This window comes from Bactrocera tryoni, unplaced genomic scaffold (assembly GCF_016617805.1).
Source record: "Bactrocera tryoni isolate S06 unplaced genomic scaffold, CSIRO_BtryS06_freeze2 scaffold_7, whole genome shotgun sequence".
NCBI lineage: Eukaryota > Metazoa > Arthropoda > Insecta > Diptera > Tephritidae > Bactrocera > Bactrocera tryoni.
In genome coordinates, this window is record NW_024396366.1 from 13,446,240 (window position 1) to 13,463,871 (window position 17,632).

Below are 17,632 nucleotides of genomic sequence, written 5' to 3' on the forward strand. Positions count from 1 at the left end.
TCACCAAGGCTCTAGTGATTTCCAAGATCGACTACGCTCTACCTATCTTCGGCAACTGTCCGGTTTCTACAATGAAAATACTCTGCTCCCCTTACCATGTGGCCATGCGCAGAAGCATTAGAGCATTTCCAACAACACCACTAAAGAATCTCTTGCTGAAACTGGCCTCCCAACTATAATAGACAGGACTGTCGACTGCACCAGACGTTTACTACCAAAGCTTCTGTTCACTACCAACACTATTCTCGCCAAAGACGTCCACAATGCTCTCTCGAGGAAACGGAAACCTAAGTGCTTGTCAGCCATCGCGCGATGCGTTAACTTCGCCAGGCAACTTGAGTTACCTTCCTATAAATGTTCTCTTGGACCTGAAACTCGTCCACAATGGATGATAAAAAATTCTTCCTTTGCTATTAAGACCCTGCAACTGCCGAAGGATAAGACCTCAAGCGAAAAATACAGGCAACTCTTCGCTTCGGAGAAGTCAAAATACTCCAGTTATGGTTGGAACGTTATATACACCGACGGCTCAAAAACAGCAAACAGCTCAACATTCGCAGTCACAAAAGAAAATGGTGACTTGATTCGACACGGGACTCTTCACACAATATGTTCTTCATTTACGGCCGAAGTCGTCGCTTTATTAGAAGCAGTTACTTACGTAAATTACACCAGGGGAAAGTATATCGTATGTACCGATAGCAAATCTTGCATCGAAGCCATAGAATCGCCGGAAAATACACAAAATGAAATAGTCGCCATACGCAACAATCTTTTGAAATATCCAAACAAGCTGAAACTGATGTGGATCCCGGGGCACACAGGGATATCCGGTAATGAAAAAGCAGACGCAGCTGCGAAAAATGCATCAAATACACCAACCATAACTTTCGGTTATTTCACAAAACAAGACATTATAACTGAGATTACACGCCTAAGGAAAAAAGCAGCAAAAAATAATTGGAATGGATATATTCATCACTATTCTAAAATCAACCCGTTCAGAATTAAGCCGACTTACACTGCCGACATCTCCTTACGCGCCATCAGGCCTTTTACCCGCTTACGTCTGGGACACACCATAATTACACACGCTAATTTATTGCAACGTGCCCCTCATGGTAACTGCCCATTCTGCGACGAAAACGCAACGGTAGAACACATATTAACCGCTTGCCCTATAACTGCAACAATTAGACATGAGATTTTTAATTCAGCCGATTCATTCCAGCTTCTGAATGAGCCCACCGCTAAAAATGTGAATATGATTTATAATTTTCTTAAGGAAACAGATCTACTTTGAATATAAAGATTTATAGCTACTCGAATTAACTCACTAACCCTACTTCCTAAGTACTAATCTATCCTTTCACTTCTGTTTTAATATTACATTAAACATATATATGTATGTAGCATAACAGACAACCGAAGGCCTCTGCTGCCAGCGCTGCTAAATATTTATTTGTAGAATTTTAAGTATTGTACAAGTAATTTATAAAATAAAAAAAAAATATAAAAATAAATAAAAAGTCTTTGTATACAGGGCAACCCCTGTAGTTAGCAGTGTGGTTTCCTCCACAATTGCTGCATTTTTTATTTAAATCCACTTTTTTAACCCATTTACAACCATTGTACTCGCTTGTGTACAGAAAATCAGTCAAGTTTAGGCATGTGGCGTAACTCAATGCTAAGTATTTGCACACAAATTTTTGATCATATGCGAAGTTTTATTCCTAGAAACAACAAAAAAAATACATTCGCTTCATGCGAATTCATAACGGCACTTTTGTGGCGTCAACTTCTGTGCGGTTTTTTCATATTGTGTGATTTTGTGTCTTTAGTCATTATTTTGCTGTTAATGAGCTATTATCTGTGAATTGTTAGTTTTAAAATTGTGTGTTGTGTGAGATAAGACTAAAGAGATCAATTTTACAAAAAAAAAAACCATTTGAAAAACCTATTCTTATTTGAGGTATGTGCCTTTTAAAAGTTGTGTACCCGCTTAGGTACAATGGCAAAATGTGTAGGTGAAATAAAAAATTGTATCTTTTGGTTAGGATGGCTATTTCCACTTCGTGTTTTTATGGAAAGAGATATAAACAACTTTCACAGGCTTTAGCTGACATCGCGGATGATGATGAGGCAGATGACGTCGATATCGTTATGATTCCTCCTGATGTTGATGTCAATACTAACGAAGAGGAAGGTGATGAAGATAACATAAATGAAATAATCTTGCCTGGCGACGTTGCTGGATGCGTTGAAGTATTCAATAACAGCATAAACTTTGACAGCGAAGATGAAATACCGCTTGCCCAGCTACAAAGAATGGGTGCTGAAATACGTTCTGTAAGCCCTATTTGGAACAACGAAGCATGCAACTTGACAATGGATTCGACTACTATATAAGTACATATATAGAAAATAAGATGAAAATGAAAATGGATTTGGATGGTAGAAGTCCCGTTGAGGTATTTGAGACACTGTTTGATAAAGCCGTAGGAGCAACGAGAGAAAATAGAACTAAAAAATGTCCTTTGAATCCAAAAAAATATTTCCAAAAACAAGCAAGAGGATATTTCAAGATCAAATATGACCACAATAATAAAATATTGTCTGCCATAAACGAATCGGGTGGATTTGCGAGCTATGTGGTACTGCTTTGTGCGTGGAACGCGACTGTTTTAAAATAGCCCACTCATAAATATTTTATACACTTTTGACCATTGTACTCGTGTGGGTACAGCAAAATTTTCGTATATGTAAGAAAAAAAAAAAATTTTTTTTGTTCATCTCTGCGATGGTATAAATCAATAAAAAACTGAAAATTTTAAATAAACTTATTTTTTGACTCCTTGGTTGTAAATGGGTTAAGAGTACATTTTGAAGTTGGATGTAGATCACCACTTACTACACAGACACTTCGTAGAGTGCAATATGCTTTCGTGTGTCCATACTCTTGGCAGTTTGTACATTGTGATTCTGCGATGGAGAAGATATTTTAAATTGTAAATCGGGTGTATTTCATTTTTTTTTAATTTGTTAGAATCTGGCTTCAATTCTATTTTGAACATTGGTTGTGGGACTTTGTTCCTGTTAAAAATATTTACTACTGATTTAATGCTAAAACCACCTTCTTCTAGTGCTTTTCTAACGTCGTTAGAGTCTACCGAAGACTCTATACCTTTTATGACAACAACTAGGCCTTTTGAGCTCTTCAGTTGGTAAGAGTAGTAATTCTTGTTATTATTTGATGGGAATTTTACAATTTCCATGAAACTTTTTTCAGTGTATGTTTGAATTTTTGTTTCATCTATGTTACCTTTTTTCAAGGGCACAATGTGGAAATTGTTTGTGCCTATTATATTGCTCATTTTTGAAACAAGCGCATTTGAGCTACGCTCACGCAAATAGATTGGAGGGGGTTTAGCATTCACGACCGTGGTGGTACCCTTTGCTTCGTCGTTAAGCTCTTTGCTTAGTAATGCAAATCTGTTGCCATTAAGAATTTCTGGCTTTTTGGTGTTTGGCGTGTTTGCTTGAATTTTTTTGGTATTGACCGCTGTTTTAATAGGACTCAATTTCCTTTTTACATTAATGTAGCGATCAATACCAGTCTGAACTGTTGGCCCTTTTTTGCTTGGTACATTCTCACCTTGCATTTTATTTTCCTTCGCTGTCCGGGTGCTTGCTGGTACCTGCATTGTGGCTGCTGTCAGTGGATTTGTTGTTGCCCGATTGCTGTTCACTGCTGCTTCTGCTGACTGCGCTTGCTTAGTCTCTCTTACATCTGATCGCTGCGATGGCTCATCATAGCCGTTACATTTGTTTTTGCTAGGAGTTACTTTTGTTGGCTCGACAAAACTGAAGTAGGCATTTAAGAAATGCCTACGGTTTTGCGGTTGAGGCTGCGAAGCACTCATTATTGTTTGTTTTTTGTTTTTTATATATTTGTTTTGTGCACTATTTGTTAATGTTTATTATTAGAAGTTTGTGTGCACTGTTTTTTATTTGTTTGTTTGTTTTTATTTATTATTATTGTTATAGGGTCCCACGATTCTGTGGAGATATTTTGTGTTTTTAACACGGATAAACAATTGGTCACTGTCGAGTGTAAGTTTTGAAACTCCTGGCTAGTTTCTTGTTGAATTTTTGGCAAATGCAATAAAGTTTTTATTGGGTTTTCTATCATAACCCTTTCATTTTCGTACCTTTCGACTAGTGCTTCCCAAGCCAGCTTAAAATTTTCGTCATTTAAAGCGAATCGCTTGACGATACTGCCTGCTTCCCCTTTTGTTTTGTACCTTAGATGGTATAACTTTTGTGCTTGTGAGAGTTTAGGATGGTTTATATAAACGGCAGTGAACATGTCCCGGAAGGACGGCCACTGGTCATAACATCCATTGAAAACTTCAGTATCACCAGCTGGTACCTTTAGATACATGCCTTTATCGCAGGTCTTCTTTTGGTGTTGTAACTACTCTGGGAGGGGGAGAAAAAGTGGCTCTACTTGTGCCAGTTTACTAAACTTATTTGTTCGTATTTATCATTCCCCTTTGTTAACTCATACTGACGCGGCAGCATTATCACATTTGGCTGTCGCCGAGCTTTTGCGTTTTCTGGGAGTTCTATGTCGTCAGTATCTAGTACTGTAATCGTACGCTGCCAGAAGGCGAGCCCAGAGATTGTTCACACTTTCTAGTTTTATATTCAAAACTGATTCTGTGATGTCAGTAATAGGGGAAGCTTGAAATCTTGTACAATATCTTATAAAACTGTCACTTTCAGTGATGAATCTAGATATTGTCTGATCTTTTGATTTTTTTTGTTTTATACTCTGCTTCGAGCGTGTAGCTTCTGCAGGCGTGCTTTGTGATTTATCATCATCAGCCATTTTTGGAACTTCCAATAATTGAGGTGTTCTTGGTTTAACCTCTTTAGATTTGTCAGATTGCATTAATTTTAATAAAGTTTGAAGCTTTTAGCTTAAAGTTTTGTCTAATAGATGTTGGTTCAAAATTAATATTGCTATAGCAATGTAGTTAAATAGTTTTTCGAAAGAGTATAAATTAAAATGTTATCAACAGAAGAGTTTTTTTTTATAAAAAATTATATATTTTACAAAACATATATTTGTGATCAAAATTTTTTTTTTTTTGATTCGCTACCGCATAAAAAGATTAAAGTTTTTTTGTAAAAGTATTTTATGTAAAGATTCGATAATTTTTTTTTTTTTTTATAAATGAGACTGAAATTTTTTTTTTTTTTTTCCAGTGTATCAAAATATCTTCAGTTCACTCGCGCTTATTTGTATATTTGTATCTGCAAACGAAACGTGAAAGAAAAAATACAAAATGCAAAATTGTTTGTATGTATATATTTATTTTTTATAAGTTTGCATATGCTTTATATGCGCCACGTAACGTTTTCCTTTTTGTTTGGTTTTGCTCGTATCCCTTTTAGGTATGTAATTGTTATATATGTATGTATATATGTCATAAAAATGTAACATATAACAATTTGCTAATCACACCTAAATGTATAAATGCGCGGAAAAAGCAGTAGGAAATAATATATGTATATATATATGTTTATATATTTATGTCGGTATGTATGTGGTTTGAATTATATATGTACATAAATGTGTATGTACTAAATAATTCGTTCAAATATGTATGAAAAAAGAATAATTGAAATATAATGTGCAAAAATAAAAACAAATTGTATGTACATATGTCACGCGGAAGCTGCACACATTGGTACGTACATAAATGTAATGCCTTTTTTCTCTCTTTTTATTTCTTTATTTCTTTATTCGTTTTTTTTTTTTTTGTATTATTACCTACCTTTGCTTGAATGTTATAAGCGATCCAGCTTATTGCTTTATAGCCCAAGGGGTATCGCTGGAAATTTGCAAGCAACGAGTACTTGTCTTTGTAAGTTGTTTTTATAATGTTTTTGGTAGTGTGTTTCGTTACACGAATTGAAGATCCAAGCAGGTAGTTAATATTATATTGTTGTATGTTATAGCTTCATGTACATGAAGTTAGTTCACGTATGTAAATATGTATGTACCATACGATTATGTATGCATATAAATATGTACATATGTATATTAAATTGGAAGAATTTGCAAATTAGAAGAATAATGTGCTTACATAGGTATGTATGTTTTTATTATATATGTATGTATGTATATATTTGGTTTTCTTTTGTTTCGTATATTCCGCTTTTGCTTAGAGTTTGAGCGATCCTGCTTGTTGCTTTTTTTTTTGGTTTTTTATAGCCCAAGGGGTATCGCAAGAATTATCGCAAGTTATACTTGACTTAGGAAAATTTTTTTTATTTTTTCGGAAACTATATAACGGGGTGTCTAACGACACAATCTAAGCAAAGGGCGGGTACCGTACTTTTTTTCCAGTTATTATTATTTTTTTGTAGATATATACATACATATATCGAACTGTTAAGAACAGTTAACGGTGTCCCGAAATACCGTCAAAACCGTACCTAACATACATACATATATATGTGCGCAATAATTAAATTTATATATATTTTTATATATACATATATCAAATTAATATATGGAACGGACTCACATTATTTTCCGCCAGGGGTTTTGGGTTTTTTTTACTTATCCCCTTTTTCGTCCCTGTGTCTATATCGTCTATAAATCTGTATGTATGTATGTCCAGCGCTGTCCACCCATTGCATATTATTGCTGGCTTGAGGTTTAAACAAGTTTTTACTTGAGTCATTTTGATGACTTTTTGGATTTATAATTTTTTTGTCTATTCGCTCAGCTATCTCGTATTGAGCAGTGAGGAATGTTTTCATCTGTTGCCAGGTGGGCATTAATAAAAAGTGTCGACGAGTGGAATGGCGCTTCTCGTATGTTTGTTATTTTACATTTAATCATGAAATATGAAAAAAAATTTAAATGTACTCGCTACGTGCGAATGTACGATGGAAATTCATGGTGAGCGGACGAGATAGTATCCGGATGATTTAGTATTAAAAGTTCAGCGTAGCGCGCAGGATTGATGTCGATCGAAGTGAATTAGCGTAGGTGTCGACACGGCGCAGTGTATAAGCGAATATGTTGAACCTGCCCAAAATGGTAAGTTGTGTTGTTCAACTGTGGTAAATTGAGTTGTGTTTTATATGGGTCCTCCAATTTTTCCGGGTAGAGTGGGCCAAGGCGAATATTTTGCCTAGGCTTGTATGTATGTATATTCTGAGACATGTAATTCGGCTTACTGTTGGTGGAGTAGCCAAAGGCGCAAAATATTATCTGCAAGAAGCGATTTTGGTTGTAATAGAAATTTGTATTTTATGGAAGTATTGGTGCTTGAGGTAGTAATTTGCTTTTGAATGTTCTGACGACTTATTATTAGAGTAAACAAGTTTTTTGCTTTTTTTTAATTTTATTACCGGTTATTTATAATTTCTTTAAGGTCCGCTTATTAAGTATTGCAACTCCACGCCTGGCTCAGGTATGGCCAGAATGGGTGCAACTTTGAAAACCCTTACCCCGAGGTTAGGCCAGTTAAATGAGGGGGACCTTGTGAGCGTACAGTAAATGGCCGTGAATTGATATAGGTTTCTATTCTTGTTAATAATGACACAATCATAATTAGTTTGAAGCTTTTTACAGCTGATTCCCATAATCACCAATATGAGTAGCGCGTATGAAGATGTGATAAGAGCGACATTTGATGTTTGTAAGTCCAGGTGCGTCACAGTACCGCACTGGGCATATGGTGATCCCTTAACGTTAATACTGAGTTGTCCTATATTGTATTATAGGTGTCAATTTTTCGACTTTGTAGGATTTTGTTATACAAGTATATAATATTTAAATGCGTACGCACTAATTTGACAAGTAGTAGTGCGCCACTTTTGCTTTTGCTATTAATAATTAGGTTATGGTTGTGGGATCGCTTTGTGTGCGAGTTAACAAACAGTTAGTTTGTTGTGAGTAAAAGAAAATATATATTATTTTTAGGACAGTGCACTTACTTTCGTGTTGCCTGTTTTATTAATATATCTTTACTGACTACTTTTTACAATCTTACATATATTTATACTTATGAGAATGATTGCTTACTTGCTAAAACTAATATAGTTTTGTTACACTTATCTATCTCTTATCGCATTTTCTCTGCTGCAGTTTAGATTCAGGAATTTTCATGTTTGGCTACTTTAGGCGTCGCTAACTTGCGCACATATGTAGATGTTATGGAATATGGATATGCAAAAGCCTTGTGGTTTGGCTTGGTATGTGGGGAATAGTTTACGCATTACGGTATTTGTATCAGCAAAATTGCAGTACTATTTCACTTGTTTGTCTCATAAATCTTGCGTCAGCAATCATAATCATAATTGGCGAAAGCCATCCTGAGAGGTCGAAAAATGACATTGAATTGTCAGACAGATTTCTCATATTTTTGTGTCAATGTGAGGGTTTTTTTTATAGTAGGAGGAAGCATCGAAAGCCGGAGTGCGGAACTTTAATCCGCTAAACCTAACCTACTCCCACCTCAAGACACTCCCACGGAACCACCAGATAAGGTATTACTTCATGGGAGTGACAAGACATTTTACGTCTACTCTATAACACGGACGGACTAACGCCTACTCTGCTGTAACTGTTTTAACGTAGTCATGATGGAAGTTGCCGCTTCGCGAACAGCTATCCACTTGTCAGAGGACTGACACATAAATGCAGTCAAATTTTCCACGGTTAGGCTACCACCTAGTGCAGTTTCGAACTTTTTCCTTATGTTTCGAAGCCGAGGATAATGGAAAAACACGTGTTCAGAATCTTCTATGGACTCCGCACACATCGAACAATACGGACTGACGTCATCTTGAAATTTGTATAGGTAGCCTCTGAAGCACCCATGCCCGCTTAATATTTGGGTCAGGTGGAAATCCAGGTCCCCATGTCGTCTACTTATCCACTTATGGATGTCGGGTATAAGTCTGTGGGTCCACCGTCCTTTAGTTGAGGTTTGCCACCGTTGCTGCCATATAGTTATGCTCTTCTTTCTCTCTTTTCTCTTTTGGGTTTCTGTGGTTGTGAAGTAATTACGCACTCTCCTATAGTGAGAGTTATTTTTTCCTCAATTTTCCTGGTGCTTATGAGCAATACCTCTGTTTTGTGCTCAGCCAGTTCCAAACTCTTGGAAGAAAACCATTGGCGTAGGCCATTTATGCATTCATTACATTTATTTTGTAGGTCATCAAGTTGTTTACCTACTGCTACCACTATAAGGTCGTCCGCGTATGCGGAATTCTTTGCACCCCATCATAAACTAGATTCCATAAGAGAGGGCCTAAAACAGATCCTTGTGGCACTCCAATTGTGCTTGAGCTCTTGATGCCTTCGGTGGTGTCGTAGATCAGCTTTCTATTTTTAAAATAACTCATAACCATATTTTTTCCATTTAGCAGAGTTGAATGCATTCTTCACATCCAGGGTGATCAGCGCACAATATTTTTTTGTACCACCTTTCTATCTTTTGCCACTTGCTGCTCTTTTCGCAGTGTCGACAACTTCTTTTAGTGCATCGAAAGTAGACCTCTGTTTTCTGAAGCCGTATTGTCTTTCCGATAGTCCGCCGGCTTCCTGGATTGCAATCTCCAAGCGGTTTCCTATTATGCTTTCGTACACTTTGCCCATTGTGTCGAGCATACACAGAGGTTGATACGAAGAAGGTTCATCTGGTGTTTTTTTTGGTTTTGGGATTAAAACCAAATGCTGGACTTTCCAGGGATCGGGGAACATCCTTTATTTTATGCATGCGTTGTACATTTTTGCAAAAGAGTGTTCTTCGAAATTATAGCTACCTTTAGAGCTCTGTTTGGTATTCCGTCGATACCAGGCGCTTTGTTGTTTTTGATTTTTTTGGCTATGGTCAATAGTTCTTCTTCTGTAACCAGTGGCGGTGATTCAGCATCTTCGTTTCGTTGCTCAGCTTTAGTAATCGGTTCGTGCGTCGGAAATAATGCCTCGACGACTTTCTTCATGAACGTAGCGCATTTGGGTTGCTGCCGCTTATTTTTGAATTTGGACATACAGATTTTATAAGCAGTTCCCTAGGGGTCTACATTCGCTTCTCCACAGATTTTTTCAAAACAGCTTCTTTTGCTTCGGCTTATAGCTGACTTTAAGAACTTTTTGTGGCTTTTAAAAGCTTCTTTGAGACAGTTTTCGTTTTCGTCGCTTTGATTGCATTGTAGGCGACGTCGAGCTGCATGACAGAGCTTTCTCAGCGTGACAATTTCTTCATTCCACCAGTATACAGGTCTTCGCTTATTGTGACATTTCGTCCTTCGCGTTGTAGCGCCGCATGCTGCCACCAGTTCCTTTCGCAATGCGGTTACTAAGTGGACGCCGCACTCCAGGCTGTCTCAAAAACGTCAGTACAGACACAGACACAATCTGTTGCTTCCAGCTTCTTTTTCGTGTAGTGTTAATGCGTGAGGGTTCCTGGGCCCGAGAGAACGAAACTTCTGCAATGATTGCCATGTGGTCACTAAATGTAAACATGTTTGACACCTCGCACTTAATGTGTCTTCTAAGTGCGTCATTTGCAAACATAAGGTCTATTATAGAGCCTTTAGTTCTTTTCGATAGGTATTTTTGGTGCCACTATTATTAATTGTGAGGTTGGTTTGGCTCAGGAAGTCTAGAACCAGACGCCCACGATAGTGTGAACATCTGCTACCCCAAGCAGTAGATAATGTATTAAAGTCACCTTTCATTATTATCGGTGATTTGCATCTTCTTTCTAAGGATAATTCAAGGAGAAAGTCTTCAAATTTCCTAATGGATGCGCTGGGACGGGCATAACAGCTTACCAAATATATTCCTCCTATTTGTACCCGATCTTTACTTTGCCTATTTTAAGGGCAGTCTTAGCATCTTGAACCCGCAGGCATATAAGGGCTATTTGAGTGCCGCTTCTTGTCTTTAGCATATTTTTGATGTTTGCCGGTCCTATATTCTTAAAACCACACTCCTTTTGTAACGCGCCTCAAATTTCTTTTTCTTCTTATCCAATCACTCCCTCTAGCGCGCTCTCGAACAAGTCGGCTCTCTTGTCTGCTTGGGGTTTTAATTCTGGTAGCAGGTCTCCTTTCAGCGTTTTCCTAATGTGCCTTACGTTTGTGCCCAGTTCCTCAAGGCCACTATCGCACTTAATTTTCTTGAGAATGTCCGCATATGATCCTCCGTGCTTTGTAGTTATAATATTGGCGTCTGGTTTCGTACGAATTCTTTTTTTAACCGGCTTTCTCTTTTTACCACATCCACCCATTTCTCGGATGCGGGCTTATCGACAGAACTGTCTTTCGGTACAACCTTAATGACCTCACTATATGACACCTGCCCTTTATCGTTCGCGTTTTTAGGTTTTTTGATTGGTGGTAAGTAACCTGAAACCTGATAACCCTCTTTGGCGTATGTTTTTCTCTGGGGATAGGGGATACTTGCGACGCTTTTCCTACCATAACTCTTTTCAGCGGTTTCTATGGATTTTCAGCCTTGTCGTACATTATTTCAAGTTATGTCAAGGTCTCTCATAGCTTGATTAATATGCCTCTGACCAGACATCATAGTTTCAAGCTGCTTGATTTTTGTTTTCAGTTCGCAAAAAATATTATCAGCTTCACCGTTCTGCATTTACTCAGATTTTCCGCATTTGTTTTGTTGGTCGACGTTTTCACAACTTTCTATGGGTCCAGCAGCGGTGGTCTCCTCACTTTTGCTTTTTGGAGGCGTTCTCAAAATCTTTGAATTCCTCCGAAAAGGATTCTCTGGTGTACCTCCCAAACTATTTTCAGAGGCCATATCTCTGCCAGAAAATAGTTGGGAACACCTGTCAATGGGTATATTCAGTCCTTTGTCCCAAAACCTTATTTGCTTTTTTAGGGGTTGGCAGTGCCGTAACCAAAAGCAAAGCGAAGAAGGAGAAACGAAAAAGGAGAAAACAGCTGATCGAGCAAAACAAAACAACAAATTAAATTAAGTGCACGTTTTGTTTCGCTGTTATATGGGGAAATCTAATTTAAGTTTTATTTTGTGTAAATTTACCACGAAAAGGGGCAAGAAAGTAAAAATAAAATTTTTGATACAAATTAGATTTTACTTATCTATTTGCTAGGTGCAGTATCCAAATTGAAAAGTCCATCTCCCGGTAAGTCGTTACCTAAACTATGGCACTTTCACTAATTATTAGTATGAGATTTCACGAAATGTTCAGGGACTACAAAAAACCCGTCTACTCACTTCAAACACTCTCAATGTGTGGGGTGTTGGACAATTGTGGCTTTAGTGGTTATCGTATGAAGTAGCTTTAGAGAAGTCTTCACAATACTCGTACTGATCTTTTAGAACTTTGTTTGATGTGGGGCGCAGTTTTCCTAACTTTTGAAATTTCCTTAATTGTGAATTAATGTATTTCTTTGCATTATCCTCAACTTGGAATTGGTATTGTGGTAACTTTTTTTGCAACAAAACCCATGGTCCTTTTTATATAAGCGCTTTTTGGGGGTGATAGCGATATATGCTGTTATAAAGCATTGAGTGGTGTCTTTGACAATATAAGCAATTAAGTTTGCTTTTGCAATTTTTATATGTATGCATATGTGAAAGGCAATTTATGAAAAGTCTTTTTGACCTGAAAAAACTACATATTTCGTCCGTTAACTTTTAAGTTTTTAAACTTCTCACAAAATGTTAGTTTATGCCCTCTTTTACATAGTTCGCATGCAATTTTCTTTTTTTGCTCGGATATGAACGATTGCATTTTGTTAAAGCTCTTGTTTAAATGGTTTTTGCTACTAACTTGGAGTCTATTGAAACTGCTTTTAGGTCGTTTTGATTTTGATTTAATTTATTTTTTGCTACCCTTTGAGTGATTTCGTACTGGGTACTTTGAAAAGCATTATTTATATATCATAGTTTAATTAGTTCTGCTTTTTAGGTCGTTTTGATTTTGATTTAATTAATTTTTTGCTACCCTTTCAGTGATTTCGTACTGGGTAGTTAGAAAAGCATTAATTTATATATTATAGTTTAATAAATTCTTCACTTGTTTCTTCCTTCATTTTTGCCAAGTTTAATAGTGTTGTTAATTGTTTATCGACCAGTATTCTTTCGTACTTCACTTTTAGAGCTTCCTAAGCCAAATTGAAATTATCGTCAATTTCTTTGCATTTGAAAGTAGGTGCAATAGCTTTTATTAGCTATAATTGATCGGAGATCATAACTTTCGTTTCTTCAAATTGGTCTAAGCAGTTTTCGTAAATATCGTAAGCCGATGATTTAAAATTATGTGGAAGATCGGAATCGTCAGAATCTACTATGGCGTCATGGGCCGCTTGGAGACGAGTCAAAAAATTGTTAAGATTTTGGCTTTTTATTTCTAATAATGATTCGGAATTTTCTTGAATCGGTGAGCCGGAAAGCCTACTGCAGTATCTTATTAAACTGTTACTTCCTGAAATAAATTTAGCAACCTGTTTTGAACGTGTAGCTCCTGCAGGTGTATTTTGATGTTTATTGTTCAATCGATTATATGAACATCAATTGTTCATTATGTTTAGTGTATGGTAAAGTATCTGTCAATTAAATTTTTCTCAGTGTAAGCCTAATACTCCTTTAAATAAATACATAAGTATAAATAAACACTTCGTATAAAGCGGATTATTTATTTTTTATTAATACCGTTTCTTATTTATTTGCAGTTAAAATATTTTGTTTACATGAAGAGATCAATGCGCTTTTTACATTAGTATGCCCAAATTGTTTGTATGATTTTTTTGTTCTTAAGCAATTGAGAGCTCGCTAAAGATATGGATCTGTTTTTTTTTGTACGCAATCCTGCTTGTTTTTTCTTTATTAAGGAAAAAGGGGTATTGCCAGATAATTGCCAATATGGACTTAGAATATGTGTGTACTAATATGTATTTAATATAGTTCTTAGGTATGTTTTGCTGAAATTTTTTTGAAATTTTGTGTTTTGTGTCACTGGCAGATACTTTGCCGTATGTTATGCTTACGACCCCGAAACAACCGATCAATCGAGCGAATATCGTGCCAAAAGAGAGCCGAGATCAAAAAAATTGCGCCAAAGTCGCTCAAAAATCAAGGTTATGTTGACAGTTTTCTTCGATTATCGTGGTGTTGTGCAACATGAATTCCTTCCAACCGGTCAAACAGTCAACAAGGAACATTATTTCAACGTTATGCGTCGTTTGCGTAACGCTATCCGCCTAAAAAGGCCGGAATTGTGAAAAGACAATTCTTGGTTTTTACACCACGATAATGCACCATCCCATACTGCCCTCGTAATTCGTGATCATTTCGCCAAAAACTGGCTGTTCACCAAGCTCAAAAGACCGCTCCGGGGACACCGTTTTAACACGATAGAGGAGATTCAAGCCGCAGCGAAGACGGAACTGAAGGCCATCTCGGAAAGTGACAACAACCAGTGTTGCATCAAGAGGAGATTACTTTGAAGGGGATGAAATTGATTTGGAAGAATAAATAAAGAATTTTCAAAATAAATACAATGTCACCTTATTTTTTGGGCACAGTACTTAGTATTTAAATATTATTATACTATGTATATAAAGAGGGAGATATTGAAAACGGAATTTAAACATAAACAAACGTTTACGTTAATATACCCTTCACAGGTGCACTTCTTTTAGTTACTATGTGTTCAGTTTGTATAGAAGCTATATGCAATAATAATCCGATCCGAACAATTTTTTCGGATATTATATTGTTACCTTAAAAAATAACCTGTGCCAAAGTTTGTGAAGATACATTGTGAAATGTGAAAGTTTTCCGTACAAGGACTTGATTCCGATCGTTCAGTTTGTATGGCAGCTATATGTTATAGTCATCCGAAATCGGCAGTTTCGACAAATGAGTAGCTTCCTGAAGAGAATATTACGTTTTCAAAATTTCAAAACGATATCTTAAAAACTGAGGGACTAGTTCGTATATATACAGACAGACGGACGGACGGACCGACGGACGGACAGACGGACCGACAGGGAGGTCATAAAATAAGATCTTGCGGCATATGTACACACTGAAATTTTTATAAATAAACTAAATGTTAAAAGAAAGTGTTACAGAACAACAAAAAACAAAGTGAAAATAAGTAAAAATAATTATATTTTAATAAAACAAAAGTTCTCGAAAAAGACAAATAAATCAATTTAAATAAAATGGCTCATAATAATAGTATTTACTTAGTAGCAATTACACAATTGTTAGAATTAAATTCAATACATAATCAGAGGTCAACAAGGTAACGGATTGAAAAAGATATAAAATATGTAAATTCTTTTGATATTGATGCCGAACAATTGCCAGCATTCATTGAAGCAATTGACAGGATTCTGAGTTTGGAGTAGTGTACGATTAAAAAATAACTGGGAATCAAAAAATTATTTGTATCTTGCCCCACTAGTCAGTTGAGAAGATTGCAAAATAAAACTAAAAAAACAATATTTTAAGCGTAGGAAAGATCAAAAGACCATAACCAAAGTAATAAATACATTACGAGTAGGTAGCATTAGTGAGCTAAGCAGCAGAATTAATGAAATAATTGATGCTATAACTGACTTTGGAGCTCTGGACGAAAACGGAGGGGCAAAGAAGGAAATGCTTATTCAACCTATTAAGCAAATCACATCAGGGACTTGTGCTTATGCAATAAGAAACACAAATTCATTGACCCAGTTATCATGAATTATATATAGACGAAGACGAAGGTAATATAAATCTATAAATCCTTCATTTAAAAAATTCAATAGTTTAGATGTCAATAGGTTCCAAAGAAAAAACCAAGATTATCGGACACAAAACAATAGGCCAAGTGATAGAAATTATCCAACAGAATTTTAGGCCTAGATTAAATAATAGTTTTAACTTCTTCTTCTTTATTGGCGTAGACACCGCTTACGCGATTATAGCCGAGTTAACAACGGGCTCCAGTCGTTTCTTCTTTTCGCTATGTGGCGCCAATTGGATATTCCAAGCGAAGCCAGGTCCTTCTTCACCTGGTCCTTCAAACGCAGTGGAGGTCTTCCCCTTCCTCTGCTTCTTCCGGCAGGTAATGCGTCGAATAATTTCAGAGCTGGAGTGTTTTCGTCCCTTCGGAACTATGTCAATGTCGTCATATATCTCATACAGCTCTTCGTTTCATCGAATGTGATAATTGCTGTTGCTTACGCGCAGAGGACCGTAAATCTTTCGCAGAACTTTTCTCTCGAAAACTCGCAACGTCAACTCATCAGTTGTTGCCATCGTCCAAGCCTCCGCACCATGTAGCAAGACGGGAATTATGAGTGACTTATAGAGTTTGGTTTTTGTTCGTCGAGAGAGGGCTTTACTTCCCAATTGCCTACTCAGTCCGAAGTAGCACCTGTTGGCGAGAGTAATCCTGCGTTGAATTTCCATAATGACATTGTTGTTGGTGTTTATACTGGTTCCAAGTTAGACGAAATTATCTACGACTTCAAAGTGAGAGCCAAGTCGCGAGTGCGACGACTGTTTGTTTGATGACAAGTGATATTTCGTCTTGCCTTCGTTCACTCATAGAAGAACTAACGGCACGGGTGTTGAGACCGATGATATCATAATCATCGCCATACGCCAGTAGATGTACACTCTTATAAAATACTTGCCTCGAATAAGTTCTGCAGCTCGAATTATTTTCTCCAGCAGCAGGTTGAAGAAGTCGCACGAGTCGCTGGTATGGCTCACCTATTTTAATTGTACCAAAGATAACGGGGGGTTCAAATATTCAAAAATATAGATTAGTGGTTGACTATACTTAGACTTAACCAACTGATTGTCGATGATAAATACCCTCTGCGAAACATTGATGGGGTTTTGGATAAATTGGACAAAGCACAGTACTTTACCACCATTGATTTTGCCAAAGATTATCACCTAATATTATAACAGAAAGGGACATCGGAAAAACAGCTTTCGTTACTCCCGCAGGACTGTATGAGTACGTTCGTATGCCTTTTGGGATTAAAAATACCCTAGCCACGTTCCAATGAATGGTGGATGAGATTCTAAGCGAATTCGTAAACAAAATTTATGTTGTCTATCCGGATGATATTTTGGTCTTTTCCACGTCCTTTGAAGAGCATATTCTATCACTTGAAAAAATTTTCGCGATTTCAGAGAATCACAATTTAAAAATTCAAGCAAGCAAATCTAGTGATAAAATACTTAAAAAGGTTATAAAATAAATCCAAGATATCCACAGTACAAAGCTAGTTTTGATAATTTGAAAACACTAATTTCATGACATCCAATTTTAAAACTTCCTGAATGTGATAAAGAGTTTACTATCACAACAGATGTATGTAAGTGATTGCGCATTGGAGCAGTGCTTCCACATCAAGGTCAACCAGTGTGCTACATTTCCAGAACATTAAATAACCATGTACGGAAATATGCTACAACAGATAAAGAATTTCTAGCCATTATATATTTAATAACCTATATCAGGCCGTAGATAACGTCTGATTAATGTAAATAATATTCCTATACCACGTCATAACAGTGCAAAGTACCTAG

At 36.6% G+C, this 17,632-nt stretch overlaps 1 protein-coding gene across 1 annotated transcript; it reads right to left on the reverse strand.

Annotated features, from left to right (window-relative positions):
* Nucleotides 1-2,789: 2,789 nt before the first annotated feature.
* LOC120781787 lies at nucleotides 2,790-3,662 on the reverse strand. Its single transcript, XM_040114012.1, has 2 exons — nucleotides 3,111-3,662; nucleotides 2,790-2,795 (listed from the first exon to the last, which is right to left on the reverse strand). The coding sequence occupies exons 1-2, from the start codon at nucleotides 3,660-3,662 to the stop codon at nucleotides 2,790-2,792; spliced, it is 558 nt and encodes a 185-aa protein (XP_039969946.1).
* Between the last annotated feature and the right edge of the window lie 13,970 nt (nucleotides 3,663-17,632).

Bases quoted from the DNA above. Each gene is read 5' to 3' on its own strand.
- LOC120781787 (XM_040114012.1), bottom strand. From the start codon at position 3,662: ATGCAAGGTGAGAATGTACCAAGCAAAAAAGGGCCAACAGTTCAGACT.